This window comes from Lissotriton helveticus, chromosome 9 (genome assembly GCF_964261635.1).
Source record: "Lissotriton helveticus chromosome 9, aLisHel1.1, whole genome shotgun sequence".
Lineage (NCBI taxonomy): Eukaryota > Metazoa > Chordata > Amphibia > Caudata > Salamandridae > Lissotriton > Lissotriton helveticus.
This window is the reverse complement of record NC_136070.1, coordinates 10,212,867-10,237,896: the sequence shown is the minus strand read 5'-3', so window position 1 is coordinate 10,237,896 and position 25,030 is coordinate 10,212,867. Positions and strand designations below refer to the sequence as shown.

The following is a 25,030-nucleotide window of genomic DNA, read 5'->3' as shown; positions in this document are numbered from 1 at the left end:
CTTGCTCGCACCGGAGCGCGGGGTGGGCTCCCATCAGCTTCCGGTTTTCGGGTGTAGCACTTCCGGGTCGCGCTGGGCAGCGGCCCGGGGGAAGATGTATCACGACTCGGGCTGCGGCGGTGATTTTCTCATCCTCAATACGGGGTGGGCTCCCGTAAAATAAATAAATAAAACGGGGTGGGCACCCGTTAAAAGGCACGAGTCCCTGGCAGGTGGGGGCACCCGTCAGGGGGTCAAATATAAAGTGTAAATACGCGGCAATTCTGCAGGGTGGGCACCTGCTCTGGAATGAAGAAAAAAAAAGGAGGGGATCCCCACGCCGGGGAATCCCTCTTAAAAGGGATCACCGCACCAGCAGCACAACGCGCTATTTTTGGAGGGGGGGGCCAGCACACCCTGACGCTGGCAGGCCACAAGAGTCCCAAAGGTCCAGGGACAAAATCCAAAAAGGGAGGAAGAAGGCAGGGGGGCAAGGCTGGGCCCAAGGGCCAGCTCACAGGGTCCTCCAGGCAGGGAGGCAGTCCCCAGTGGCGGTCCTCCTGGTGCCCAGCAGCAGCAGGCCCCCTCCAAGTTAGGATCAGGTAGAGAACATTTTGCACGGGGTCACAGCCCCTTTTTATACACCTAAATCCTTTGTCTAGGCTGCAGGGTTAAGGGAAAAACCAGATGCAGCTGGTTTTGGAGCACTCTGTTTTGCTCAGCCCCTCTCCCCATTCACTAGTCAGGCTAGGGTCATCAGTCGCACCACAGGGGGCGGAGCCAGCTTTGTGTAGGGAAAGCCCAGCCCTATTTAGGTCCCAGGTGCACTCCTCCCTCACACCAATATGCAGATCTCTCCACTCACCACCGAGGCAGACCCATCCTGACTCATGGAGCCAGGCACACCAGCCTGCTCCAACCAATCAATGTCCGTTCAATCAAACAATCAGTGGCGAGAAAGAAATAGAGCAACGAAAGAAAAGAGAAGAAGCAAGAATAGGAAAAGAGTTACGAAAGGCAGCCCACCTGACAGCTAAGAAACTAGAAGAAGAAATAAAAGAAAGAAAGGAGGCCAGACAAAAGCAGGAATCTGAGTCGGCAGGCCAATGCCCTGTTAGGACCCCCTCTACGCTCTACTCTGAGCTACCCTCCAAACAACGGGCGAACGATGAATTACTGCTAGGTCCTCCGATCATCCACATGCCCCCCCATATGCCCCCTCCCAACCTCTAGTACAGCACCTGCCAGCTCCAAGTGCAAATGAGAATGACCTTGGAGCTGGTACCCCAGCCCTCACGGCCTCCGCACCGGCCGCATTAGTAACGACATCAGATGAGCTCGAGACTAGCAAGCAGCCACCAGCCAGACTGAATAGATTGAGCAAAGATGAGCGGGATGGAATTGACAAAATAGTAAAGACACTGGTAGAACGGAAGGAGAGCGAAGAATACACGATAGATATGCACAATTCACATGCCGGTAGCCACAGACGGCATTTCGTTTTACTGTTTAGCTACCACACCCTGAACGCATATGAGGATAGGTATCAGAATCAGGGTCCTGCTAAACTGACAGCTTTATATAGAAAAGTCAATGTTGGAGACGAGGCTGAGCACGACGTGACGGACCTCTTCATGCAAACGCTTGAGGTCTTCCGCCACCTCACGGAACAGAAACCAGAAGTTAAGATTACAGTCCCTGACACGACTGGGTCCTCATCAGAAGTAGCCAACACTATGATGCCTATCAGAGAAGCCGCCCCCTACTGGGTTTCCCCGCGAGGTCAGGGAACAAACGACAATATCAACCACGCAGATGCGAAGGGGAGGGTTGTGTACAACTGGGTTTATCAACCATGGGATCGGCAAGATATTTTAACTTTTAGGCAAACCCTGCCCGATTTAAGAAAGAACCCGAAAGCATTTTATACCGAACTAGGTACAGCCTTGGGTTCAACAATAATGACTCTAGCGGACATTGACTTGTTTTTCGGGTTATGTCTGCCGGCTGATGTGTGGAAGCAAATCCGGAAAACCGACCTCACAGATCTGTTCGGACATACCTGGAATCAACTCAGTGAACTAGATAGACAGCGAGAGCCCGGAAAGAAATACTGGAACTCCCGGACAAAATAGTTCAGAAGCTAAAGACATTGATCCCAGAGAAGAAGGTAGACTGGTCGATAGTCACGGCTTGCCGTCAGAAACCCCAGGAAGACGTATCAGAATACTTCTCCCGATTTGAGACGGTGTTCTCCGACTACAGTGGCCAAGACATGACCACTGCAACCGGACAACACCTATTCGTGCAAAACTACGTAAAGGGTCTATCGCAAGAGGTCTCCCAAAAGTTACAGACGAGCGAGAGTAGTTGGGGGGCCTCCAAACCTGCAGCTATCCTTCAGATGGCTCAGTACTACGAACACCAAAAGAACGAGAACGATAGGGCGACAGAGAAAAAGAAAAAGGACTTGAAAGAACGAGTGATGATTGCTCAATTGCAAGGAGTGACGACAGGAAGGGAACAGTATAGAGGAAACTACCAGTCGAATGCCCCTAGAAATCCACCCCCTAGAGACCGCACACCCACACCCGGCGCTCCACGAACAGAGCTCGATGAGAACCAGTGTGCGTTTTGCAAAGGATTTGGCCATTGGAAGTCTCAATGTCCGGTTCTCCTGGAAATGATTAAAAATAAAGAGACGAGGGACATGACGAATGGCCCCAGGACTAGAGGGCAGGGACAAGGGCACACCCACGACACCAACAATGACAGACCTGGCAGACCGAAAACGTTTGACCGTCCCCGCCAGGATCAGTGCCAACAGTCTGACTGCGACAATGCCCGCGACTTTGCATAGGACTGCCAAGGGCAAGGAAGGGATCCAGTCGAGCTCTATGTTGACCAGCAAGGTCCTTATGTCACCGCTAAGGTCCTAGGTACGAAGTCTCCATTCCTGGTAGACACTGGCGCGACACGTAGTGCATTATCTAAACGACTGATTCCAAGGGCACCCTTGTCTGGCTCACACATAACATCAATAGGCTTTGATGGAACGCCCTCCACTAACCCCTTATCCGCACCGGTCTCCTTCGACTTGGACAGTAACCCCACCGACACGACGTTTCTGCTTTCCTCCAACACCCCCGATGCCATTATGGGACTTAACTTACTGAAGCATTTCCGAGCTACTATCAGGTGTTCACAGGACGGAGTTCGAGTCATTCTGTACGATAACCCGACTCTGCTCAGACCTCATCCCGCACGACACATGTTCTCCATCTCTGACGCTGACGCATCCTTACTTGACTCTCTACCTCTGTATCTGTCGGCTAAAACTGACGCTGATGTAGGACGAATGATGATCGACCCCGTGCGCATAACTGTTCGCCAAGATGCGATACTCCCAAAACTCCCACAGTATCGGATATCGCCCGAAGGTGAGAAGGCATTGGTAATGATAATCCAGTCCCTGGTAGAGGCAGGAGTGGTAGAGGAAGTAGTCAGCAATATTTGCAACAGCCCTATCCTACCCATTGTGAAGAAGCAGGGCGAGGGAGATGAGAAAGCGTACCGCTTCATCATCGACCTTCGAGAGGTCAACAAGGTAGTTGTACCTCAGTACCCTGTAGTCTCAGCTATAGCCACCATTCTGACCCTGATTCCTTCCACAGCCACCACCTTCACTGTAATATACCTCAAGAACGCTTTCTTCTCCATCCCCATCCACCCAGACAGCCGCTACCTTTTCGGCTTCACGTTAAAATCCCGCTGATATAGATTTTGTAGAGCTCCCCAAGGTTACACAGAAAGTCCCAGCATCTATAGCCAGGCCCTCAAGAGGCAGCTGGACGCCGTTCAGCTACCGGAGGGAGTGGTGTTGATACAGTACGTCGATGACATCCTTTTGGCGGCCGACACCCCTCCACTTGCAGTCACAGCCACCATCCAACTCTTGCACTTCCTTGCGGAAAATGGCCACAAGGTCTCCAAGAAGAAGTTGCAATTCTGCCAACCCCAGGTCACCTACCTAGGCCACCTCTTGTCCAAAGACGGGAGAAAGCTTACACCCGATCGAATTCAGGCCATTCTAGAAACCCCTGTCCCAAAGACCCAGAAACAAGTCCGCTCCCTGGTAGGCCTCACCTCCTTCTGCCGGCAGTGGTTGCCAAATTTCAGCCTCATTGTAAAGCCACTACTTTCCCTACTAGCCAAAGATGTCCCCTTCCCACTCCCTTGGACCCCCGAATGCCAATCTTCCTTCAAAGAACTTCGAGACGCCCTTTGTTCTGCGCCAGTCCTAGGAACCCCCGATTACACCAAGCCCTTCTCTCTCTACACTCACGAAAGGGAGAGGTGCGCTTTTTCTGTCCTGACTCAAACTATTGTCCCCACGTTGGGCGCCAATTGTTAAACAAAGGGTTCAGGCAGATCAGGTCGATTACCCCTTTCAAGGTTTGCCCGGCGTTAGCCACTTCTCACCCAACTCACGATTATCAAATAAAGAGGCAGGCGCTGGAGACTGGAAGGCAGGAAACAGGAGTTTATTTCCGACGGAGCAGAACACATCAGATCAGACAACGAGGTATCGTTTCGAGGTGCTCTAACCGCATCTCTGAGGCCTGGCCTTTTATACACAGTTTTATGGTTTTACTACATTTGTGACATCCGTGGCATTGCTTTGAAGTACGGAAAAGGCATCTTTGGAATCCCCGGTTCAGGCCCGTTCCCACACGTGGCTACAGTAGGAGACCCCACCCCTAATCTCAGCATGATGGCTATCGCGCAGCTGGACATTCCGCTGGGAACAGAAATGCGGGCGATCGGTCGGATCTAGGGGTGTGAGGGTATTGATTAATCCTCGCTCCTTTGATGTGAGGCGAGGTCCTACTGTAGGGGCAATAAACTGCATCTGTTGGGCTAAGTGATGGCCTGGGATCAGGCCGGACAATCGGGCAAGGAGGAAGAGGTTATCAAAGGGCCTGTTTTATGAATGAGATGAAAGAGTGTGGGGGGGTTCAGCACGGGATGTGGCTGGGAGGCAGGGTCGCGCTGGAGGTGCGTTTAGGGCCCAAGCAGGAGAGACCGGGGGCTGTCAAAGGGGGGGGGGCTTGCGAGGCCGGGGAGTGAGGGGGAGAGACGCGCTGGCTATCGGCAGTAGGCAGAGAGGCCATGGCACCTAAAATGGCTGCTGTGCATATTTGGGCGTGAGTCTGAGGAAATGGACACGATGGCGCAGATGATGTTCAGCTCACAAACTAGATTTCAACACCCGGGCTGTGCAGGGGGCAGTTGTCGTTGTGACTCCAGCTAGCTTTGAATCAGGCATACTGATGCTAAACCATGTCCACCCATACCAGACATGCTGTTGAAGCGGCCTGATCACTGCAAGTGCTCGATCGTAGCTCGCTGAGTCTGAGGATGGCGACCATAACTCAGACTGGGAACCCTGAGGATAATAGACCCCCACCTTGCTGAATCTTTCCTAGCACTGTGGCGATTAAATAAACAAAGCACACATATTATTTTCATTGGGATTGATCAGTCCCTCTGAATGTTAAAATTAGATATCTCACTCGGTTTCAAGAAAATATTTCTTCTGATTCAGTTTTATTTTTACCCATATGCAAAATTAAATCTTTTACGCAGTACCCAATAAAAATATTTGTTTCTACAAAGCATACGTTGCAAAACCATGTTTCCCTGTATTTTATGTTTGGTCATGATTTTATTTGTTATTAATTTAAAATTAAGCTGTTTTTTAATCTTACAAGTAGTGTTTAAGTTTAAGAGGTTGTCTCTTCAGTGTTGATCGCTTTATTATTCTTTTATAATATTTGGCAAGTCTAATGCACATGTTAAGTTTTATTTTTAAAAAAACACCAAACGCAATAGAAATTATTCAATAACCTTCGTTAAAGTTACAAGAAAGAAACAGCAGTATATGTTTGACTCCACTGTGACAAGCAGGAATATTGGGGAATATTATCAACGGCCAGCGATAATTTTTGCTGGCCGCGCTAAGCGTGAGAATTGTTATCGCAGAAAATTATCGCCATGCTAGCGCTGTATTAACAGCGCATAGCGCAATGGCGATCATTATTCCAGCGATAGCGATGTTTTCCATGGAACATCGCTGTTTTTCTAGCGATATTCCATGGAAAACGGCGATAACCTTGCTGATACGACCCTGTGGTCGTATCAGCATAATCCACTCCCTAAGTAAAGTATAGGTGAGTCCGGATTTTTGCAGATTTTAGTTTGGGGCAAAAACCACGGTTTTCACCAAAAACTGACGTCTGCAAAAATGCCTGGGCCTCTTTGTAAATATTGCGATGCGCACATCAGCGATAATTTACAAGGAGGGCTGCCTAGTGACGCCCACTTTGCATCTTGGCGTGGGTCTCCCATTTTTGCTGTTGCCTCATGTATTTTTGCTGGTTTTAGATGCTTCGGGCACTGTGCCACTGTTGTCCAGTGCCACAGTGCAAGTGTTCCCTATTGTATATTGATGTATGGATTAGTGATTCCATGATTGGATGTTTGATTTACTTGTCAGACCCTAGTACAGTGCACTGAGTGTGCCCAGGGTGTGTAAACCAAATGCTGCTGGTGGGCCTGCAGCACTGGTTGTGCCACCCACAGAAGCAGCCGTGTAAAATGTGTTTATGGTCTGCCATTGCAAAGCCTGTGTGCAGTCTGGTACTGTCATGCTGACTGGGCAAGTGCACCCACTTGCCAGTCCCTAAACCTTCCCTTTTCTTCATATCAGTCACCCCTATAGTAGGCCCAAGGGCAGGGTGCATTGTAAGTATAAGGTACGACAAGCCCTGGTGTGTGTGGCATGTCCTAATAGTGAATTACAGCCATTTTCGTTTTTTCACTATTGAAAGGCTACCTGTTCTCCATAGGCCAGAATGGGCTGTTAGAATTGTTACATTTTATAATCCTAACAGGCTCAGAAAACATGGTAAAAATTCGAGTTTAGTATGCCTGAACTCAGAATAATAAAATCATCTTTTTGTCAAGTTAGTTTTAATATTCTGTGTTTGCAAATACCACTTTTAGAAAGTAGGTATTTGCTTGTTTAACCATTCAAACCTGCCTCTGCTAGGATGTGTATTCCTATGTCTGGTTTCATGAAGTGACAGGGCTGGGGGATTCCAAGAGACAGGCTGAGTCACCCAGTGGTGAATAGAGAGATCTGCATCTAGATGGGAGGGAGGAGTTGCACCTGAACTCTGAATAGGGCTGTGCCTGCCTTCCACAATGCTGGCTCCACCCACTGGGGAGCGGCTGATGTCTCTGCCCTGCACACTGAAAGAAGAGAAGGAGTCCTGTCAACAAAGTGCTCCAGGACTGTACTTGCCTTCCACAATGCTGGCTCCACCTCCTGTGGGGGCGTCTGATGTCTCTGCCCTGCACTGTGAAAAGAAAGGAGAAGTCTGGTAAACAAAGTGCTCAGGAACTGGTTTGGACTAGGCACAGGCCCCTCTCCACTCAGAGAACAAAGGATTTTGGGGTATAAATATTGGGAACCTGATCCCATGAAATTAGATCACTTTTGGACTACAAGAAGAAACCTTTACTGAGGAGAGGAACCTGAAGAAACTGAGGAGAGACTATTCCCAAGCCTTGACTGCTCTAGCCACGCTACCTAGAGGGTGAGCAGGGGTTATTTTAGGAGTGCAATCCCCCTTATCCTGACTAGAGGAGAGGGTCCCTATGTGTCACAAGTACCTACCTGTGCCAACCAGAGATCCCCAAATCTAACACATCTCATTGGAGATGCAAAGCGAGGCGTCGGGAAAACGGGTGCTAACATGTGATAATGCATGTTAGCACCAACTTGTAAATAGGGCAATCGTTTTATCTCCTCTTTTTGGCTTTTAAAGCCATAAAAGCGGAGATAAGGCCCTTGTTGATATGCCCCTTGGTGTGTTGTAGGAGAGCACTCATTGCCCCTCTGGATTACTACTGACGCTGTAATGCCAATTCTTAGATGAGACGTCTGCCTCGGAGAATGGGCAGCTGCCTAACTCTTCAAAGCAACAGGCTTTAGGCAGTCAAGGCAGTGGACTTAAAGTTACATTCAAATGAGCCAAATTCCCCACAAAGTGGAGCTGAACAGTAACAAATGAACTTTCATTCAATAACATCCTTTGGAAGTGATTTATTGATATAATCTGAAATAAACACGTTTTGCGCTGCTCTGCCACCTTACCCCATTGGGGACTTCACAGCTTCACCTCATTTGACAGCTCTGCAGAAGCAGTGTACTTGCAGTGTCACAGATGAAGCAGGACAGCAGTGCTCTCAGCTATGCAAAGCTGTCAGGGGTGTTCAGTGCTTGGGGCCTTCTCTCATCACTGTAATGCACTGCAGACTCTATACTATCACTAAAGTTTCCAGAAGTGAAAATACAGCTTTTCTGGATAGTAAGAGCTTTCAGAGGCAGTTAAGGGTCAGTGACATGCTGTACCATGTGATGAGGCTACTCTTAGAAGCATCTCTCACCATGAAGGGCTCCAAGCTTCAAAGCTGCACTTGTCAAGAACTACGGGGCATATTAGCAAGAGCCATATCGCCGCTTTAGCAGCACTTTTTGCCGCTAAAGCTGCAATCTTTTTATCGCCCTATCAGCAAGCTGTCACTAACAGCAGTTAGTGACAGCTTTTAGGTGATAGCGACCGGTTTGGGGCCTGCTTTGCATGTCAGCGATATTTATCGCTAATGACATGCAAAGTGGGCGTACCCAAACTGTTAGCGACTGAAAGCAGTCGCTAACACAGCTATTGCCTTTTAGCAAGGCAGGCGAAGCGATAAAAAAAATCACGCTAAGCGAGATTATCGCTGTAATCTAACGACTGCTAAAAACATGACTTACCTGTTTATCCAATGGGAGGTGGATTGTCAGGTTAAGTCCCCATTGGCGTTAATGCGTGAATATGGCTGGATTTCCAGCGATATTCACGCATTTCGCCGCTATCGTTGGATATTTTAGCACAAAGGAGAAAAACGTTGCTATTAGCATGTTTTCTCCGCTAACATATCCAGCGATAGGCAGTCATTAAAAAAAATGCGATAAGCGCATTTTGCAATAAATATCGCTATTCCTTGCTAATATGCCCCTATGTTAAAAGCTATAAGACTCTGACACACATTCCACCCAGCTGGGATCACATTCCACCCAGCTGGCATCACATTCCACCCAGCTGGGATCACATTCCACCCAGCTGGGATCATATCTCAAAAGTTACATTAAAGCAGAAAAAATAACTGCAGTTCAGAAGCTCAGGAAATCCAGCAGCACAGTGGTTTTATAACCAGAAGAGTCATATCTGAAATTAATATAACTAAATGGGCATAACTTTTTAGTTTTACATGCATAAGGGTGTCACTCAAAGCGTCATTCGAAGGGCACTGAAGTTTCCCACACGATCACAGTGCACCCACGGAAATCTCACACGTATGCAGACAAACTTGGCAGCTAGGATCTTCTCCAATACATCCTAATTTAGTTTACTAACTTAGAGCATGTCACCATGAGCCTAAGTTGAGTCTTTGAAAAAAATACAGCAGGCACTAGGTTAGCACCCTTCCATTTCTGGTGCTTTACAGAAGTTGTAAGGTCTTTTTAGAGATTCTTGCTGCTCAAATGGGTGTAACTTCTGATATTTATATGTTTCTCTCCTATACACTGCTTGGCTATGCTCAGAAAAAAGTGTCACTCGTAGTCGTTGAAAGTCCCTCATAATTGCACTGAAATTATGAAAATGTCAAACTTACGCAATCTGAAACCTTGGCAGTCACGTGGGTCCCAAGAGGCACCGCAGGCTTCCTGTTGATTTCTGGGTGGTGGTCCTGAACATTGCGCGAAGAACTGCCGTGTCCTACCTCGACTGTTTCACACCCAGGGTCCCCTCCACTATCTCAGGAGTCACAATCTGAAATGAATCATCTGCTCCAAAACAGACACCACCGGAGACTTCTGAGGAGTTTCAGGCTTCGTGTTGATCTGTGAGTCACCGTGCTGAGCCTCAGACAGAAGACTCAGGGTGTCACTTACAAGCGGGCTGCACCACTGTTGAGTCACTTTCTTTGATGCTACAGCGGCGAAGCACTTCATTCACACCTATGAGGTGCAGCGAAGCCGCTCTGCGTGCCTTTGCATGGCCTCATAGATATGGAGTAAGACCAAGCACCGCCCGTCGCTGCCTTGCCTGACTCTACATCAAGGACGCGTTCCTTGGGCATTGATGAGGGTTTTCCCACGCAGCACCCATGGATTCTAATGCTGCCCCAGATTTGCTTAATCACGTAAACCTGGAGCAGCACCAAAAACAAACATCTCCCCAAATCAGGTGTAACAAGGAGAAATATATTTACTTCTTGTTTTTTTTGCTTTCCATGTGTGTTGCATTGTGCAGCACACATGAAAAGAGTAAAAAGCCTCTCGGTATGTTTTGTGTGGGAAGGTATCCTTTCCACCGCAAAAACAATCCTGCATGAAATGAAGGCACCCTTGCACCACGGTGAAAGGGTGCCTCAATTGGTGGCAGGCAGCATATGGTGTGCCAACGCAGGGGGAAAAGGACAGGAATGCATAAATATGGTGCATTTTTGCCCGTTCACATTGGCGTAGGGAAGCACAGCAAGAAGACCTGAGGTGCTGCCCTACGTCAAGTCCTCATAAATGAGTGCCTTAGTCTGCCCAAGAAGTTCTCGCATACACTGGTGAGAAAAAACGTTAAGTCTTTTTAGAACGCAAATCCCATGGTTAGTGATCTAGACAGATGCATTATTTGTTGCACATACACCAACTTTATTTCATTGTCCCAACTCACCAAAATACTATTTCATGCTAATGTGAGCCTTGGGAAAGCTCATTGGGTACACACTAGCTCACTGGCACAATGATTCTCATGCCATTCTCTCTATGACACATTCAGCTTGCGATACAACACTCTCAACCCAATGCCCATTGGATTCCTCTTGGAAGCGGCTTCTTAGCTTTTAGACAACATGAAAGCAAACAACTAAATAGTAACAGAAAGCCTAGTGCTGCTGACACCTCCAGTCAACACTTAATCACACCCGTGTCAGACTTTCAGAAAGGCGGAAGACCTGCTGGACCACTACCCCTTGGCTACTCCAGGGATCAAGTTCTCCATTGAATAGCCAACCATGTGTGGGCTATAGCCTCCCCAGTGGTTCTGCTCTGGAAACAGTTATATGTCAGAATATCATTTTCAAAAGTATTGGCTCAAAGAAACAACATGAATTTACTCCTATAAACCCCATCGGGTGTACCTTTTTTTTTATTTAACCCTGATGGAGCAATATATTTGTAAATGACATGATAGATACAATACTTATGTCAGTCAATATTCTGGTGATGAAGTTCTATGGCCACACCCTGGAAGCTTTTTCTGCCAAGTATGAAGCAGGCGTTCACTCAGGGGAAGTCTTCTTTCCCTGCACCTCAGCAGGGCAAACACTTCCAAACATCAAACTGACTGTGTATTAGGATTGAAATGTTATCACCTCCCCACCTGAAAGGAACACATGACTGCTTTCCAATCCCACACAATGATCTAACAGTCTGTGTGTGTCTACATCACAGTAAAGAAGGCAGTGGACCCACAACAGCATGCCTCATCCCTCTTGGGGCAAAGTCATTGTACGAAACTGGATACATGTGGTGCTATCTACTAGGGACTTACAAATACATTAAATATGCTGCTTAGTGGTATACCCATTCTGACATTTTTAGAAAGGAGGGCACAGGCACTTTGCCACTGGTTAGCAGTAGTGAGGTGTGCACAGTCAAATACCCAGCAAAAACGAATAAAGCAAAAGAAGGCAAAAATCTGGGGGAATACCACACAAAAGATGATCATTACAAACAGTCATGAAGGCTCAAAGATACGTAAGAAAGCTAGGTCCAATTTCCAAACCCAAAATGTGTCGCGCTGCCATCACCACAGTAGCCAGGTGCAAAAGTATGAAAAGTCTCAAGGTCAATTTAGTGACAGATGTGTTTGCCGAGGCCGCTTTCCCTGTGTTTACTTGTTACCAGCCACCAAAACGTGAGGTGGCAGAGCAGGATGTATATGGGAACACACAGGAAAGTCCCACAAATATAAATGCATTCTGTGTTGCATAAGTGTGGGAAATTGGTGTGGGGGAAATTGGCTTCGGGAGGAATGGAACATTAGGATGATCAGCTAGAGTTTGATCATCTTCGCTTTTCAGAATACTCTCTCAGAGGGGAGTGGGCCTTTTTGGTGCTAGTCCTGGGAATGAGCTCGTCAAGTTTGAGATGATACTGGGAAGAAAGGGATGCAGATAGCTAGCCATGCAGCCTGCAGCATATTTTAAGGTTTAGCAGACAAATTAAAAACAATCAGCCTTTGTATCCCTCTTTCAAATTCTCATTTGTCTCAGATGCAATGTCAGTAGGAAGTTAAACCCCTTTGAAGTCAGGTTCATTGGTCAAACCTGCCCCGTGCACCCAGCGGCTCCCGCTGAGACCTCTGGGACCAAGTACATCACAAATGTTGTACAATACTAAAATAACTTATGCTTAGGTTTTGACTAATCATACACATGTTCACTATAATGCTCATGGTGGCTGTCTTTTTTTATGGCTCTTCAAAGTTCACCACTCGGGCTGTCTCCTTGCTCCAAAAATTCCATCTCCACATTGTCTGCCCGCTCTGTACTTTCGAACTCTTCCATCCACATCACTCAATACATATATACGTACATATAATAAATGCTCAAGGCTTCAAGGTGCCTACAGGTGAAACCCAACATGCAGACAAAGCTGGCCCAATGGAAGTGGGATTGGCTCATAAATAACCCTGGGCGAAGTACTACACTACGCTCGCATAGTTTGTGAAGTTTGTGCTACGTCGCACTACGCAAAGTGCATGTAGCACAGTGCAAACACACGTAGCGTAGCAATCATTTTTTTGCTTGCTCTCGGTCGGCAACATCAAGTTGGCGACCGCGAGCGAGCAAAATGACATCCCAGCGAGACTATTTCCTCAATCGCGATCAGCAACATCAAGTTGCCGATCGCAAGCATGGAAAATAGACCTCCCAGTGAGATTCTCAAAGCGGGGAGGTCAGGTTTCTGATTGCGAGTGGTCGTGTTTGCTCGCGACCGCTCGCGGTGAGAAACAACCAGTCCGCGTTGAGAAAGCAGCCGCGTTGAGAAAGCAGCCGCTTCTAGAAATCTAGTCGAGTGGCTGAAAATGACCGCTTGCACTGTGCAAGATGCGGTTTGCACGGATTGCACAGTGCGGACAAACACCCGGCACTGTGCAATGAGTGGGAACAGCATTTTGCACAGTGCACTAAGCAGTTCGCGTAGCTCGCGTAGTGTGAAATGCACTTCGCGTAGCTACGCATAACGCTGCTACGCGAACTACGCCCACTCCGACTCATAAACAGCATGGTGTCTTTACAATGTGCATCCATTTGGCCTAATTATTTGTAGCCAGGATGGTGATAAGGAGATGTGGCTAGTTCAAATTGTGGTCCTGTTCATAAAACCTGACCCTCGGCATCAGATGGTTCCAGTGGCACAGTGAATTATCAATGATGCTGCCTCTGATTAACAAGGCTGAGAAAAGGATGGATTGTTGACTTCTAGGGCCATTTTAATCTTTCTTGGCAGGACTACACCTTAAATAAAAAACAAATCCTTTATGTCTCGCAAAGCTGGCAACTCCGTAGTCGCAGGCATCCTTGGTAGCACACGCTTTTACGCTGTATCCTGAAACACAAAGACAGCACATCTCAGTTTCCCATCCTCTAGTGTGCTTTGTACTTTGTAAATCTGTAGAATTCTGCATAACAAGCATTGTTTGACTGGCTGAGATAGTATGTGAGTATGAAAAGCTGTATATCACATAAACCTGCATGTTTGATGATTGAACTGAGACCTTTTTTCTACACAAAGAAGTCCCCAAACAAGTCACTTATTCCTGTTAAGTTATGATACTAAGAACTTAATAAGAGAACATAATATGCTATTGACTGCACTTGGTGGGAACCTCATACCCAGATGGGTAGTTTTCTCAGGTCGAAAATAACACATTTCTAGAATGAACACTTTTGCAGCAATAAGTCACTTCAGTATTATATTATTTGTCCATTGTACTGCAGTCTACATTCTCAAAATCTTTAAGCTGACACATGTTTCGCTTGGTGTTTGGATTGATCAAATAAGCTTTCTGAAGGCTGAATTGGGCAATAAAACAAGAACCCTAAAGTTGAAACAAATAAAGAACCTCATTCCAAAGTTCATCTTATATTTTTTCAAAGTCCATCCTATATTTTTTCAGTTATGCAGTAAGTATATTAGTGGAATTAAGACATTATGTGCTTGACTAACAATACATTTTAAGAGCGTAAACTTCCACAGCAACAGCCAGCCAGGACACTGACAGGATTTCAGTGATATATATATTTTAGTGAAAGACTTCAGGTGCACTTAGAGGGGTAATAACTTGGTATATGGTTATCAAAGCATAATGTTTCATAGATGTGTTGTAATACCATTGCTGATGTGGCTGTTTAGGGTAGCAATTACTGAACCATTGTGCATTGTTTTGACTGTTACCCCCATTGTACATATGGGGGCTCAACAACTTTTTATATTTTTTACTTCACGGTAAGAATAAGCAAATCTTGGGGAGACACACTTTGGCTTACCAGACAATCAAAAATAATAGGAAGAGCGTCTCACACCAGTCTACAGATGACTACACGTTTGCCATCCCCCCATGCCACCGCTGTTCCTGCTGGCTACCCATAGCCATTGAAAGTGGTGCGAGTGCAAGGCCTTGCTCTGATTGGGTGAATGCTTTGTCAATCTGATTCTTCAACAACATGATCTTTCAACGATTCTGATTGGGCATGCTTTCAACCAATTAGAAGATATTTCATACAGTTAAGACCATTCAGATCTGGCTGCTAGTGGGTTTCTGTGTTTGGGTGCAAAAGCATTTTCTGCCTTTCCCTAGCCTGCTCTTGGGGCATATTTATTTGCAGTTTTATACATTGTGATCTTGGTTCACAAGGAGGGTTCTACAAGAGAACCAGACTATGTTACATACATATTTTGTTCTTGTAGGGAAGCATAATGTAAAGATCTGACGTGGAGGTATCTAGTTGCGGAATAGGTTGAGGAAAGAGAAGCCAAGTAATTGTCAGTGGCGAGGCTGTACATGGCCCAGAAACATAACATCATCAATAAAACAACACTTGGGAGACAGTCAAGGAGAGGACGATGGACAGAAATGCTCATTTTCCTGCTTAACCCCAGAATAAGCACTCTGGTTACGTTATAGTTATTAGAGGAGATAGCCGACAATCCTACAAAAAAGAATTGCAATAGTCTAACCTAGCAATGATAGGGGCCTGAAATAGATTTTTCTGGAGCAGCTCTGCAGGAATTGAGAAATGTTTCCAATTAATTTATGCATGAAGAATCAGGTGGCAAGCTTCTCTATATGTGAAACAAAAGAGTTTGAAATCAAAAATAATGCAGAGAATTATTAGACAGCAACTTGCCTGAGGACAATCATTTGGAAGAACCTCAAAACAAATCAACATGCCCATAATCCCCCACCTATACAATATAGTCAAATAGATCCTGGAGAGATACAAATACTGCACTGTTATTGAAGGCAGTGCATTCGCTAATATTCCAGATGATTTCGTGGAAACGTATTTATTTCAATTGGCTGCAAGTGCTGTAGTGTTAAACTAGACCAGGTATATGTTTATATTCATTTATCTCAAAAGTTCACATCTCCATTACTCTCCTTCATTTAAATGTAAAACAGCACATTTGTTTGGACCCAAGTGACTTATTGTAAATGTGTTACAGTGCTCCATTTATTAATGCATCCCCCAGTAATTGAGCTGCTAGACAAGTTTTTAAAAGACACACAATTGATGGAAGGAATGCAGAACAAATCAAAACATTCACCCCCAGTCAAGAGTTCTGGGTTAAATCCATCATTCTTTTGCTCACCATGTCACCCCAGTTCAGACCTGGCCACATGCAAATCAGTCTTGACCCTGTGCCTCATGGGAACAGTCCAGCCCAAACTTGCAAGCCAGGCTCTCCCTGGACCGGAAACAAGCTTCCGAGGACCGGTTTCGGGGTCTCACCCCTCATCAGACAGGACAGCTTGAATCCAGTGGCACGGTGAGCTTGGGACCCACGTCTGGGTATGGAAATATCACCACATAGAAAAACAGTTCTTACACAAGAAATAGCCTTGAGAAAGTCGCGGGACGACATCCCGGTTGCGACGAAATATGTGCTGGCTGTAGAGAACAATTTGTGAAGATTTGCTCTTATTAAATTGAATGACAAAGAAGAAAGAAGAACAATTTCTTGCCTATTATTTATGTTTGTACTTTCACATTATGTACCTGTGTTACTTCGAAAATTGATATACCTGTGCTAAGGAGTGTTGTATATCAGTCTTGACCCTGTGCCTCATGGGAATAGTCCAGCCCAAACTGCCAAGCCAGGTCCTCTCTGGACCAGAAACAAGTATCCAAGTACCGGTTTCAGGGTTTCACCCCTCATCAGCCAGGACAGCATGAATCCAGTGTCACAGTGAGCCCGGGACCCACGTCTGACAATACCCGGCGCACTTAGGGTGAGAAGCAAAAGACACCCAATTGATGGACCATCATTCTTTTGCTCACCATGCCACCCCAGTTTAGACCTGGCCATGTGCAAATCAGTTTTTAAGCACAATTGACCTGAGTGCAATAGTAATTGTGGGGGGAGACTTTAACCACAAATTTGAGCCAGTAGTGGGATTGACCTGCCCGTTGCAGAGATCCTCATAGTGCAGATCCATCACACATGGATGTATGACGTTACAACGCATGCTTTTACCATGCATGCCGTTACAACGCAGTTTTTACAACGCATACCATTAAAACGCATAGTGCTTTGGGGTGCTGGATAGTGAATAGTTTAATTTACTATTCACACTCCAGTCCCCGTGGATAGTAGGGAAGGTGTTGGATAGTAAATTAAATCTATTCCCTATCCTAGAGCGCCCCCTATCGCAATGCGTTGTTATGGTTTGCGGTGTAATGGTTGCGTCGTAATGGTAGTGCGTTGTAAAAGTTTCGTTGTAAAGGCTGTTCACCTCACACATTGGTAGGCAAACTAAGATATACTTTCAGTAGGATCCCCAGGGAGATGGGGGGAGGGTAATAGTTGTTAATAACTCAGCAAATCAGTGTCACAATAATGACTGCTGTAAAGCAAAGAGAGAGCTTATTATGGAAGATAACTCAAATGATGTCACGACACTAAGAGATAAAAGGTCCAAGTACAAAATATTATTAGTGCAAACCAAGAACAACTGGGATGACAGTGTCTGGACGGAATTGATTATTGCAGCCAAAACCAAAGATCACCCAGGCCTCTGGCGATGGATAGCCAAAGGTAACAAACTGGGAAGAAGTAAGAAGGACCTTTTCTTAGACGCAGGGACTTGGGTCAACTATTTTTCAAAACTGGATTTTGGGTCTAAAATGAAGTAAATAAATAATCAGCAAGGACATATAACAAACCCCTCAATCATCACTCTATTTTTTTAGTCCAGAGGACACCCTAGCAACAATTGATTCCATAAAGCCTGGGAAAGCCCGAGGCCCAGATAAACTACCAGGTGACCTGTTGAGGCATGACAAAGCTGTTGGGGGGCCATGTGTCAATCTTTTCTGTAATGCAGTGGCGGCGGGCGCCCCACTACCGGAGTCGTGGAAAGGGGTTGAAATTATTACTAGTGTTAAAAAAGGTGACCGCCAAGACCCTGCAAATTACCGGCCTATAAGTTTAATCAACTCTTTACAAAAGATTTATTCTAAGCAGATTTTATCAAAATTAAATGTCTGGATTGCGGAGAATCATATTTTATCACAATACCAGGCAGGGTTTAGAGCTAGAACCAGTACAATTGACCAGGTCTTTAGATTCCTTTGTATGAGTCGGAAATATACGATTTAAAAAAAAGGCCACTTGTACATAGCTTTTATAGATCTGAACGCCGCCTTCGACCTCATCCCCAGAGATTTGCTCAGGAGTTCCTTAAAAAACCAAGCTATCCCTGAGGATCTTCTTGTGCAAATAAGATTGCACGAAGATAACTATGCAAAAGTTAGATGGGGTCCAAGGGGAGAGCTTACTGAGGCAGTTCCTGTAAAGAGGGGTGTAAGACAGGGCAGAGGCGTAACGAAAGTTGTGGGGGGCCCCACTGCAAGGTGTACAGAGGGGCCCCGCTCCGTATTTAATCCGGAGCTCTCTGGCGTGAGTACAGTGCTGAGGGGCCCCCCTGCAGCCCCTGGGCCCCCCACACTGCGGGGGATGTGGGGGCCTGTGTTACGCCCCTGAGACAGGGCTGTGTACTATCACCCACCCTATTTTCATTATATGTAAATGATGCCACAAAATATCTTCTGGGGTGTACACACGATTCACCAAAGTTAGGTGGGATGCCAGTACCAACGCTTTTATTTGCGGATGAGACTATTTTAGTATCTCAAACCCCAAAGGGCTTCAATGTTTATTTGACTTGTTTACCGTTTATTGTGATTTTAAGGGTCTAGAAATTAATTCTAGCCAAACAAAATACATGGCAGTTAATCCACATAAATCATTCAAAAAGAACATAACTGTCCTGTTGGAAGGGGGTCTCTGGGTGGTAGAGGTAGCTACTTCTGACCACACAGGGACCCACCTCTTCCAGAAACATTGCCGAGCGCTTGGAGTCTGACCCTCAGATGGGAGGGTTAGGCATTTATAGTCATGCACAGTAAGGTCTCACCGCACTACAACGTGACACCACACCAGTTGGTTATATGAATAAAAGGTTCTTTATATAACAATTGTCATCAGGCTCGCAAGGTCAAAGAGTACACTATACAATCAGGTGAGGGGTAGGGGCGTCCCCAGGCACGTGGTGAGTAATGGACAGTTCGATCGGGGTATATTCGTTGAGGCGTTCCCAGTACTCACAGTCCAATAAAAGAGGTGGTCACGAGTCCACGGGCACGAGGTACCCAACGTCCGGGCCAGTTCTGGGGAACCGTGAAAAGTAGCGGTGACGTTGCGGCGGGAGGTACGAAGCGTACCCTGCGACCGGCTCTCAATCCTAGAGCCACGTGGGGACTGCTGGATGGCAGATGCATGGCATACCAGGCGTACGGCTCTCAATCCTCGAGCCACGTGGTACGATGATGCCTCAAGCACGGGGCGTACCTCGGGCTCGGCTCGCACTCCTCGAGCCGCGGTAATTCAGGGATGGGGGTACAGGACGTACCAGGTCTGCAGGGCTCGAGCAGTTGGAAACAGACCGTCCTTAGGGGTGAGTGGAGCCGCGACCAAGTCAGCAGGGCTCGAGCCGTTGGAAACAGAACGTCCTTAGGGGTGAGTGGAGCCCTGATCAAGTCAGCAGGGCTCGAGCAGTTGGAAACAGAATGTCCTTAGGGGTGGGTGGAGCCGCGACCACGTCAGCAGGGCTCGAGCAGTTGGAAACAGAATGTCCTTAGGGGTGAGTGGAGCCGCGACCAAGTTCGCAGGGCTTGCTCCGGGTGCCAGGGGTGAAGCGTACTTCAGATCTAAATCAGACGAGCCGCGACCAGGTCAGCAGAACTCTCTCGGACGACAGCAAACGACAACCCCAAGTAGCAGAAGGGGCCGCCAGTTATAGTCCTTTTCTCTTTGAAGTCCTGAGCCGTCGCAGGCGGTTCCCTGGTGCCCTGGTGCTGATTGAGGGCTTCCTGCCAGCTCGCACCTCAATCCTTTGAATTCTTGATGCAGAGTTTCCAGACAACTGGCGGGGAGCGGGGCCATCCCTGGGGGAGGCAGGAGATGTGATCGAAACTACTCCACCCCCCTCACTTGGGAGAGGCTCGCTACTCTCAGCCTGGCATGGTGCGTTTGGCATCCAGGTTTCCCTTGGTTCGGGGCCCTGCATGGGGGGTTACAGAGTCAGGGGTCTTAGGGAACGGGTGATTTCTAAACTAGGCCTCCTATCGTTCTGCTCTTATGACTAGGCTTCATGAACCCGGGGGATCAGGGGGGTGCTACGCTGGGGTTTCTATTATTTCCCCGGGGTCATTGGGGATTGGTGAGGACAGAGGCCAGGGTTACATCAGGGGGGCCTCGCACGGGGCTGCTGTTGGGGCACAGGGGCGTCTAGCCTGAAGAGTGGGTCATGCACGTGGGGGGGGGGCTATGAGAGTAATGTAAGGAGAGCCACGCAAGGATGCCAGGTCTAACATGTCCAAAAATAGAAGCTAGAATATGTGTGGAATTTTAATTACTTAGGTATCACACTCGACACTAAAATGACCTTTTACCCACACTTGCAAAAAAAAAAATAAGACCATCTCGCTTCAAAATTCCTTTCCAATACTAACAAGCATTGGAAATGCAATAGGTCTCGCATTAGAAAAGTTGGAGCTATTGGTCTTGTGAATGACAATTATTTTATTTATGTGTTGGTTTTTAAAATAGCTAAATTGATAGCTTTGTCATTTACAATGCCAATAGTTATAACTTTCGCGAATGTGACACCTATAGCATTTGTAATTTTAAAGCCAAACAAACCTGCAATTAAAACAAGCCTCTACAGCTTAAAGGTAAAGAGGTAGTTGCCTACAGGAGAGAGTAGAGCACTAAAAATCTGTTTACAGTGAAAGGGCAGTAGAAATGTAAATATGTGCAACACGTATTAAAGGTGAAACTGAAGCTACTTTTAAGTGGCCTGTGCATTAGTGTTTCTTTAAAGTGAAATGAGGCACTTTAGTGCACATGACTGTATAAGATCAGCTTTGTGTTCCTTTTGTGAGTGACATGTCCGTCAGCCAATGCTATTGCTACGTTATCTTATGTAGCGTATGTACGTAGCGCAGCTGGAAATTCCCACATAGTAAACCGCGTACTTTCTAGAAGGAGTGTAGCGTCTGCTGTTCGTTTCCGGCCTCGTGTGACAGGTAATAAAAAAAAGCGATCTTTTAATTTGTTTTGTAATGTTAGTGCTCTTTACATGGTATGGTGGGTGGGGGTGGCTTGTGTGTGATGGTTGGTGAATGTGAATTCTTTTTCCGTAATTAAGGACATAAGGTCAAGGGCTTTAAGTTTTAAATGGAGCGGAGTTGGCTTTGTAATTTGGGTGGGTGAGGGACGTGGGAGATCTCATTGTTTGGGAGGAGACGGAAAGGAGATAGATGCAGGAAGTGCACAAGTGGGGGAAGGGGTTGCGGTTGTTGGTGCAAAATTGAGATTGTATTAAGGGGCGCAGCAGGGGCCTTTTATTTTTAGGAGGTAATTTGTCGTGAATGTAATTTGTTTGTGGTGTGCAAGAGCTTTAAATGGTATGGTGGGTGGGGGTGGCTTGTAAGTGCCAGTTAGTGATGGTGGAGTTATTTTTTGCTGTAGTCGATATGCTGGGGGGCTAATTAAGGACAGAGGGTCAAAAGATTAAAGTTTTGAATGGGGCGGAGTTGGCTTTCTAACTTGGGTGGATGAGGGAGGTCGGAAGTTCGATTGTTTAGAAGGACATAGAAAAGGGATAGGTGCAGAAAGTGCACAAGTGAGGGGGTGGCGTGTTGCAATACGGTAGTGATAAAGGAAGGGGAATGGATGGGGGAAGGTCAGCCGCGCACAGGAGGGAGGGGGGGTGTTGTTGTCGCAGGAAAGAGAATACATTAAAAGGGTGGGCGCAGCAGGAACGTTTTACCCTTATTTACTTATTTATTTGTTGGTGCATTTTTACATAGCTGAGACTTTACCCTAAGATGGCAGAGCTGTTCACAATAGAAACAAAACTGATACATGAGAACATTAAAAGGGAGCAAATTACAAAAGCAAATTACAAGACGGAGGGCATTGCTGTGGGGAGGGGGGAGGAGAAATGCGATACGGCCGCAGCAGGGAGGAGAAAGTGAGCAAATTACAAAAGCAAATTACAAGACGGAGGGCATTGCTGTGGGGAGGGGGGAGGAGAAAATGCGATACGGCCGCAGCAGGGAGGAGCGTGGCTGAGGCAGAGCGCACGCTGGGGGAAGCTTGTGGGGCGGAGCCGGAAGAGCTGCTGGGGAACAGATGGCTGGCGATTTGATGCTGTGCACTCGCATTTTAGGTCAATGCGCTTGCGCATTGACCTAAAAGCGCACGGGCACAGCACCAAATCGCCAGTCTAGGTAAAGTCTGTTTAAGCCCCTATAGTCTCGCTCCGCTCAATGCGCATGTGCATTGAGAGGCGAGACCTAAAGACACGCAAATAGTATTACCAAGGCAGGGTCTCCTGCACTTGAAGTGTATAAACTTAGGGTTCAATCGGCATCCCTCTATGGTGCGGAATTATGGGGGACCGCCTGTAGTAATAGTTTTGCGGGGGAAGAAAATACATTTTTAAGGATGTTGCTACGTCTATCTGTGTGAACACCTGTTATTCCTATTGTCATGGACTTGAACTTAAAACGCAACGACCACCAGCCTTCACTAAGACCATTGCTGTTTTGGGTGCGATTGTGGACCACAATAGAACTAGCAAGTTACAAAGAAGGGCTTGAAGAGATTCTAAGGTCTGACAAAGGTACTAGCCTCCAGTGGGTCAAGCATGCACAACACGTGGTTTTGGGTTGAAGCATTTCTGGGAAGCACCTACTTTATTGACAGCAGCCTCCCAAAAAATATTGAAAATGCTTTCTGGCATTCATACAAAATAGCGTTTCCCATAGCCCAGATATTGGTAGTTTAACGTCTCAGTCCCTTCTTATAAAACCAACCCCAGCTTTTGAGGAATATCTGGATGAAGTGCAGCTGCATTTTGCAGCACACATAGAAATAGCCTCCCCGTGTACATCAAAAATCATGAGCATGAGAACACAATGCTTTGTCTGGCAACACTTCTTCAAATTCTCTATGAGGTCCTAAACCTATTCCCCAGGTCTTAGCAAATCCACTTCCTTCTGATGCTTTGGTATGTTGAACAGAAAAATATGGCATGCTCAGCCCATTTGGCCGCCTGAGGGCAGAACAGGCAGAATTTGTCACAATAACTAGAGTGACAATTCCATTTGACTGGAAAAGAGCAAATAGGCAAGATCCCTTGCAAATTTAACCCATTGGCTGCTGCCGTCGGCCAACGGTCGTCGCGAGCAGTCCCGTGGTAGTGCTGCGCACGTCTGTTGGCCGACTCTGCCCCACCCATTTTTTGATCATTCAGCACTGGAGCTGAACGTTCGACGCAGCCAACGGGTTAACATAGAAAGGCTTTACAAGGGGGTTCAATCTCATCTAAGAATGCTTCCAGATGGTAATCTACTTTGAACTCTAAAAAAGGATCAGTAAGAGACCCAGCCATAAGAGGGTATGTAATTTGGTTGTCAGTATAACGCCAATAGGTGACTTTTAGCTCATATTTAAAATTAACCCAGCATTTGCAGGGAAAAACCAAAGATTCTTGTACCCAATCTGGCCCAGCGGATCTTTCGTTATCCGAAGCCAGGCAATATTACAGGTCATCTATGGCCATATGAAATGTCACAAGCTCTGCGGTAACTCAAACTCTCAGCCAGCATAAAAGCCGTCTTAACCCAGCTGGGTCATTGATGCCTTCAAGACCATAATCCAGATGTAGGGGACATGCAGGTGCTAGCTGGTAAGCTACTTAGGTTCCTCATAAAAGCGATTTTGTATAATCTCTAAGTGTCTAGTGTCTTGTTGGAAGCCCAAAAGCTCTCCACCGTACAGAGTGGCTCCTAGTGCCGGACTTTTGTAGATTTCAAGGGCTGGAGTCACCGGGCGAAATAAGGAGCCGCGGTGAGCCCTCAAAATACCCCCACAATGTATTTTGAACCCACGCATCTGAATACGGCGTAACCAATCAAATCTATAGTGAGCGTAACCCCCAGATAACATCTGTACTCTCTCTCTCGAGTACAGAGGTGTACATCGATAGGCCGGCTGGATGTGAGACCTGCTTTTTTTGCTGCCTTAGAACTTGGTACTTTAGGTATTTTACATGGGCAACAATTTGATATATCTATTCTGGCTTCACAGTCTGATGTGACAACCGTTAGTAGGACCTGACCGAAACAAAAAGATATAGATTATAAGAAGTGACCGAGTGACTATGGGCGTCGTTGGGCTCGTATAACACTACTTAACCCGTCACCTGATTAAAGAGAACACGTAGAGACACTACACACTGGTTTGTAATATCTAAGGCCTGACACAATGTGTCCCTATTCTAAGACACACTAAATACTAACATAATACCCTTTGTATCCTGAGAACACACGATCCAGGTTGTGGTCACAACTCCTTCACGTCTCTGTGATACTAAATATATATTGGATATTAAAGTTTGGATTATGATTTGTAATAGAATCTTGCCCTGAAGAAGTGCGCCAACCACCCAGCCATCGCATTTTATTGTATTGTTTGTATCATATATGGAGGGCTGCACCGCCTGAAGATTCATATCTTGAGATATAGTAAGCTAGAATTAACAATACTAGGACCACGACAGAATTATCAGAAAGAAAGAAATTAGCACAGGAATTGTTCAGACACTAAGTGCAGGCATATCAATGACGACAAGACCAACTAGGAGTGAAGGCCTCCGAGAAAAATTCCAGAAATTAGAAAGGTTAACAATGAATGAGAAATCCAAGTGGTGGGATGCCACCACCCTAAAACAATACATGAAACTCAATAGATTTCCCAGGGGACTATGTGCCCAAATCTTCCCCACATATGATGATCTTGAGGATTACCTCTTAATAAGATGGGAAAAAGAACTAAGCAACAATTCCATGAATCTAATGGAGATATTGATCATCCGCGCAGAGAGGAAAGAAAGCAAGTTTCAGGTTGAAATTAAAGAGATAGAGAAAGAAATCAAAGACATCAATGTGCCAGAACCTATGCAAAAGAACTATGCGATTTTACAAGAGGTTCTTAAGAAACACCAGGGGC

General features: G+C 46.4%; 1 protein-coding gene and 1 long non-coding RNA gene across 6 annotated transcripts in view; one reads left to right on the top strand and one right to left on the bottom strand.

Moving 5' to 3' along the window:
• LOC144780855 (uncharacterized) overlaps positions 1-25,030 on the top strand; it is an 800,768-nt gene that overhangs the window by 289,131 nt on the left and 486,607 nt on the right. The gene's annotated exons all lie outside the window — the stretch shown is intronic.
• The window catches only part of LOC144780851 (uncharacterized), a 300,811-nt gene continuing 289,410 nt past the window's right edge, over positions 13,630-25,030 (bottom strand). For both annotated transcript variants that reach the window (XM_078659348.1, XM_078659349.1), the window contains exon 5: positions 13,630-13,768. In XM_078659348.1, coding sequence (XP_078515474.1) covers positions 13,653-13,768 — 116 coding nt within the window. In that variant the 3' untranslated portion in view covers positions 13,630-13,652. The remainder of the gene's footprint in view (positions 13,769-25,030) is intronic.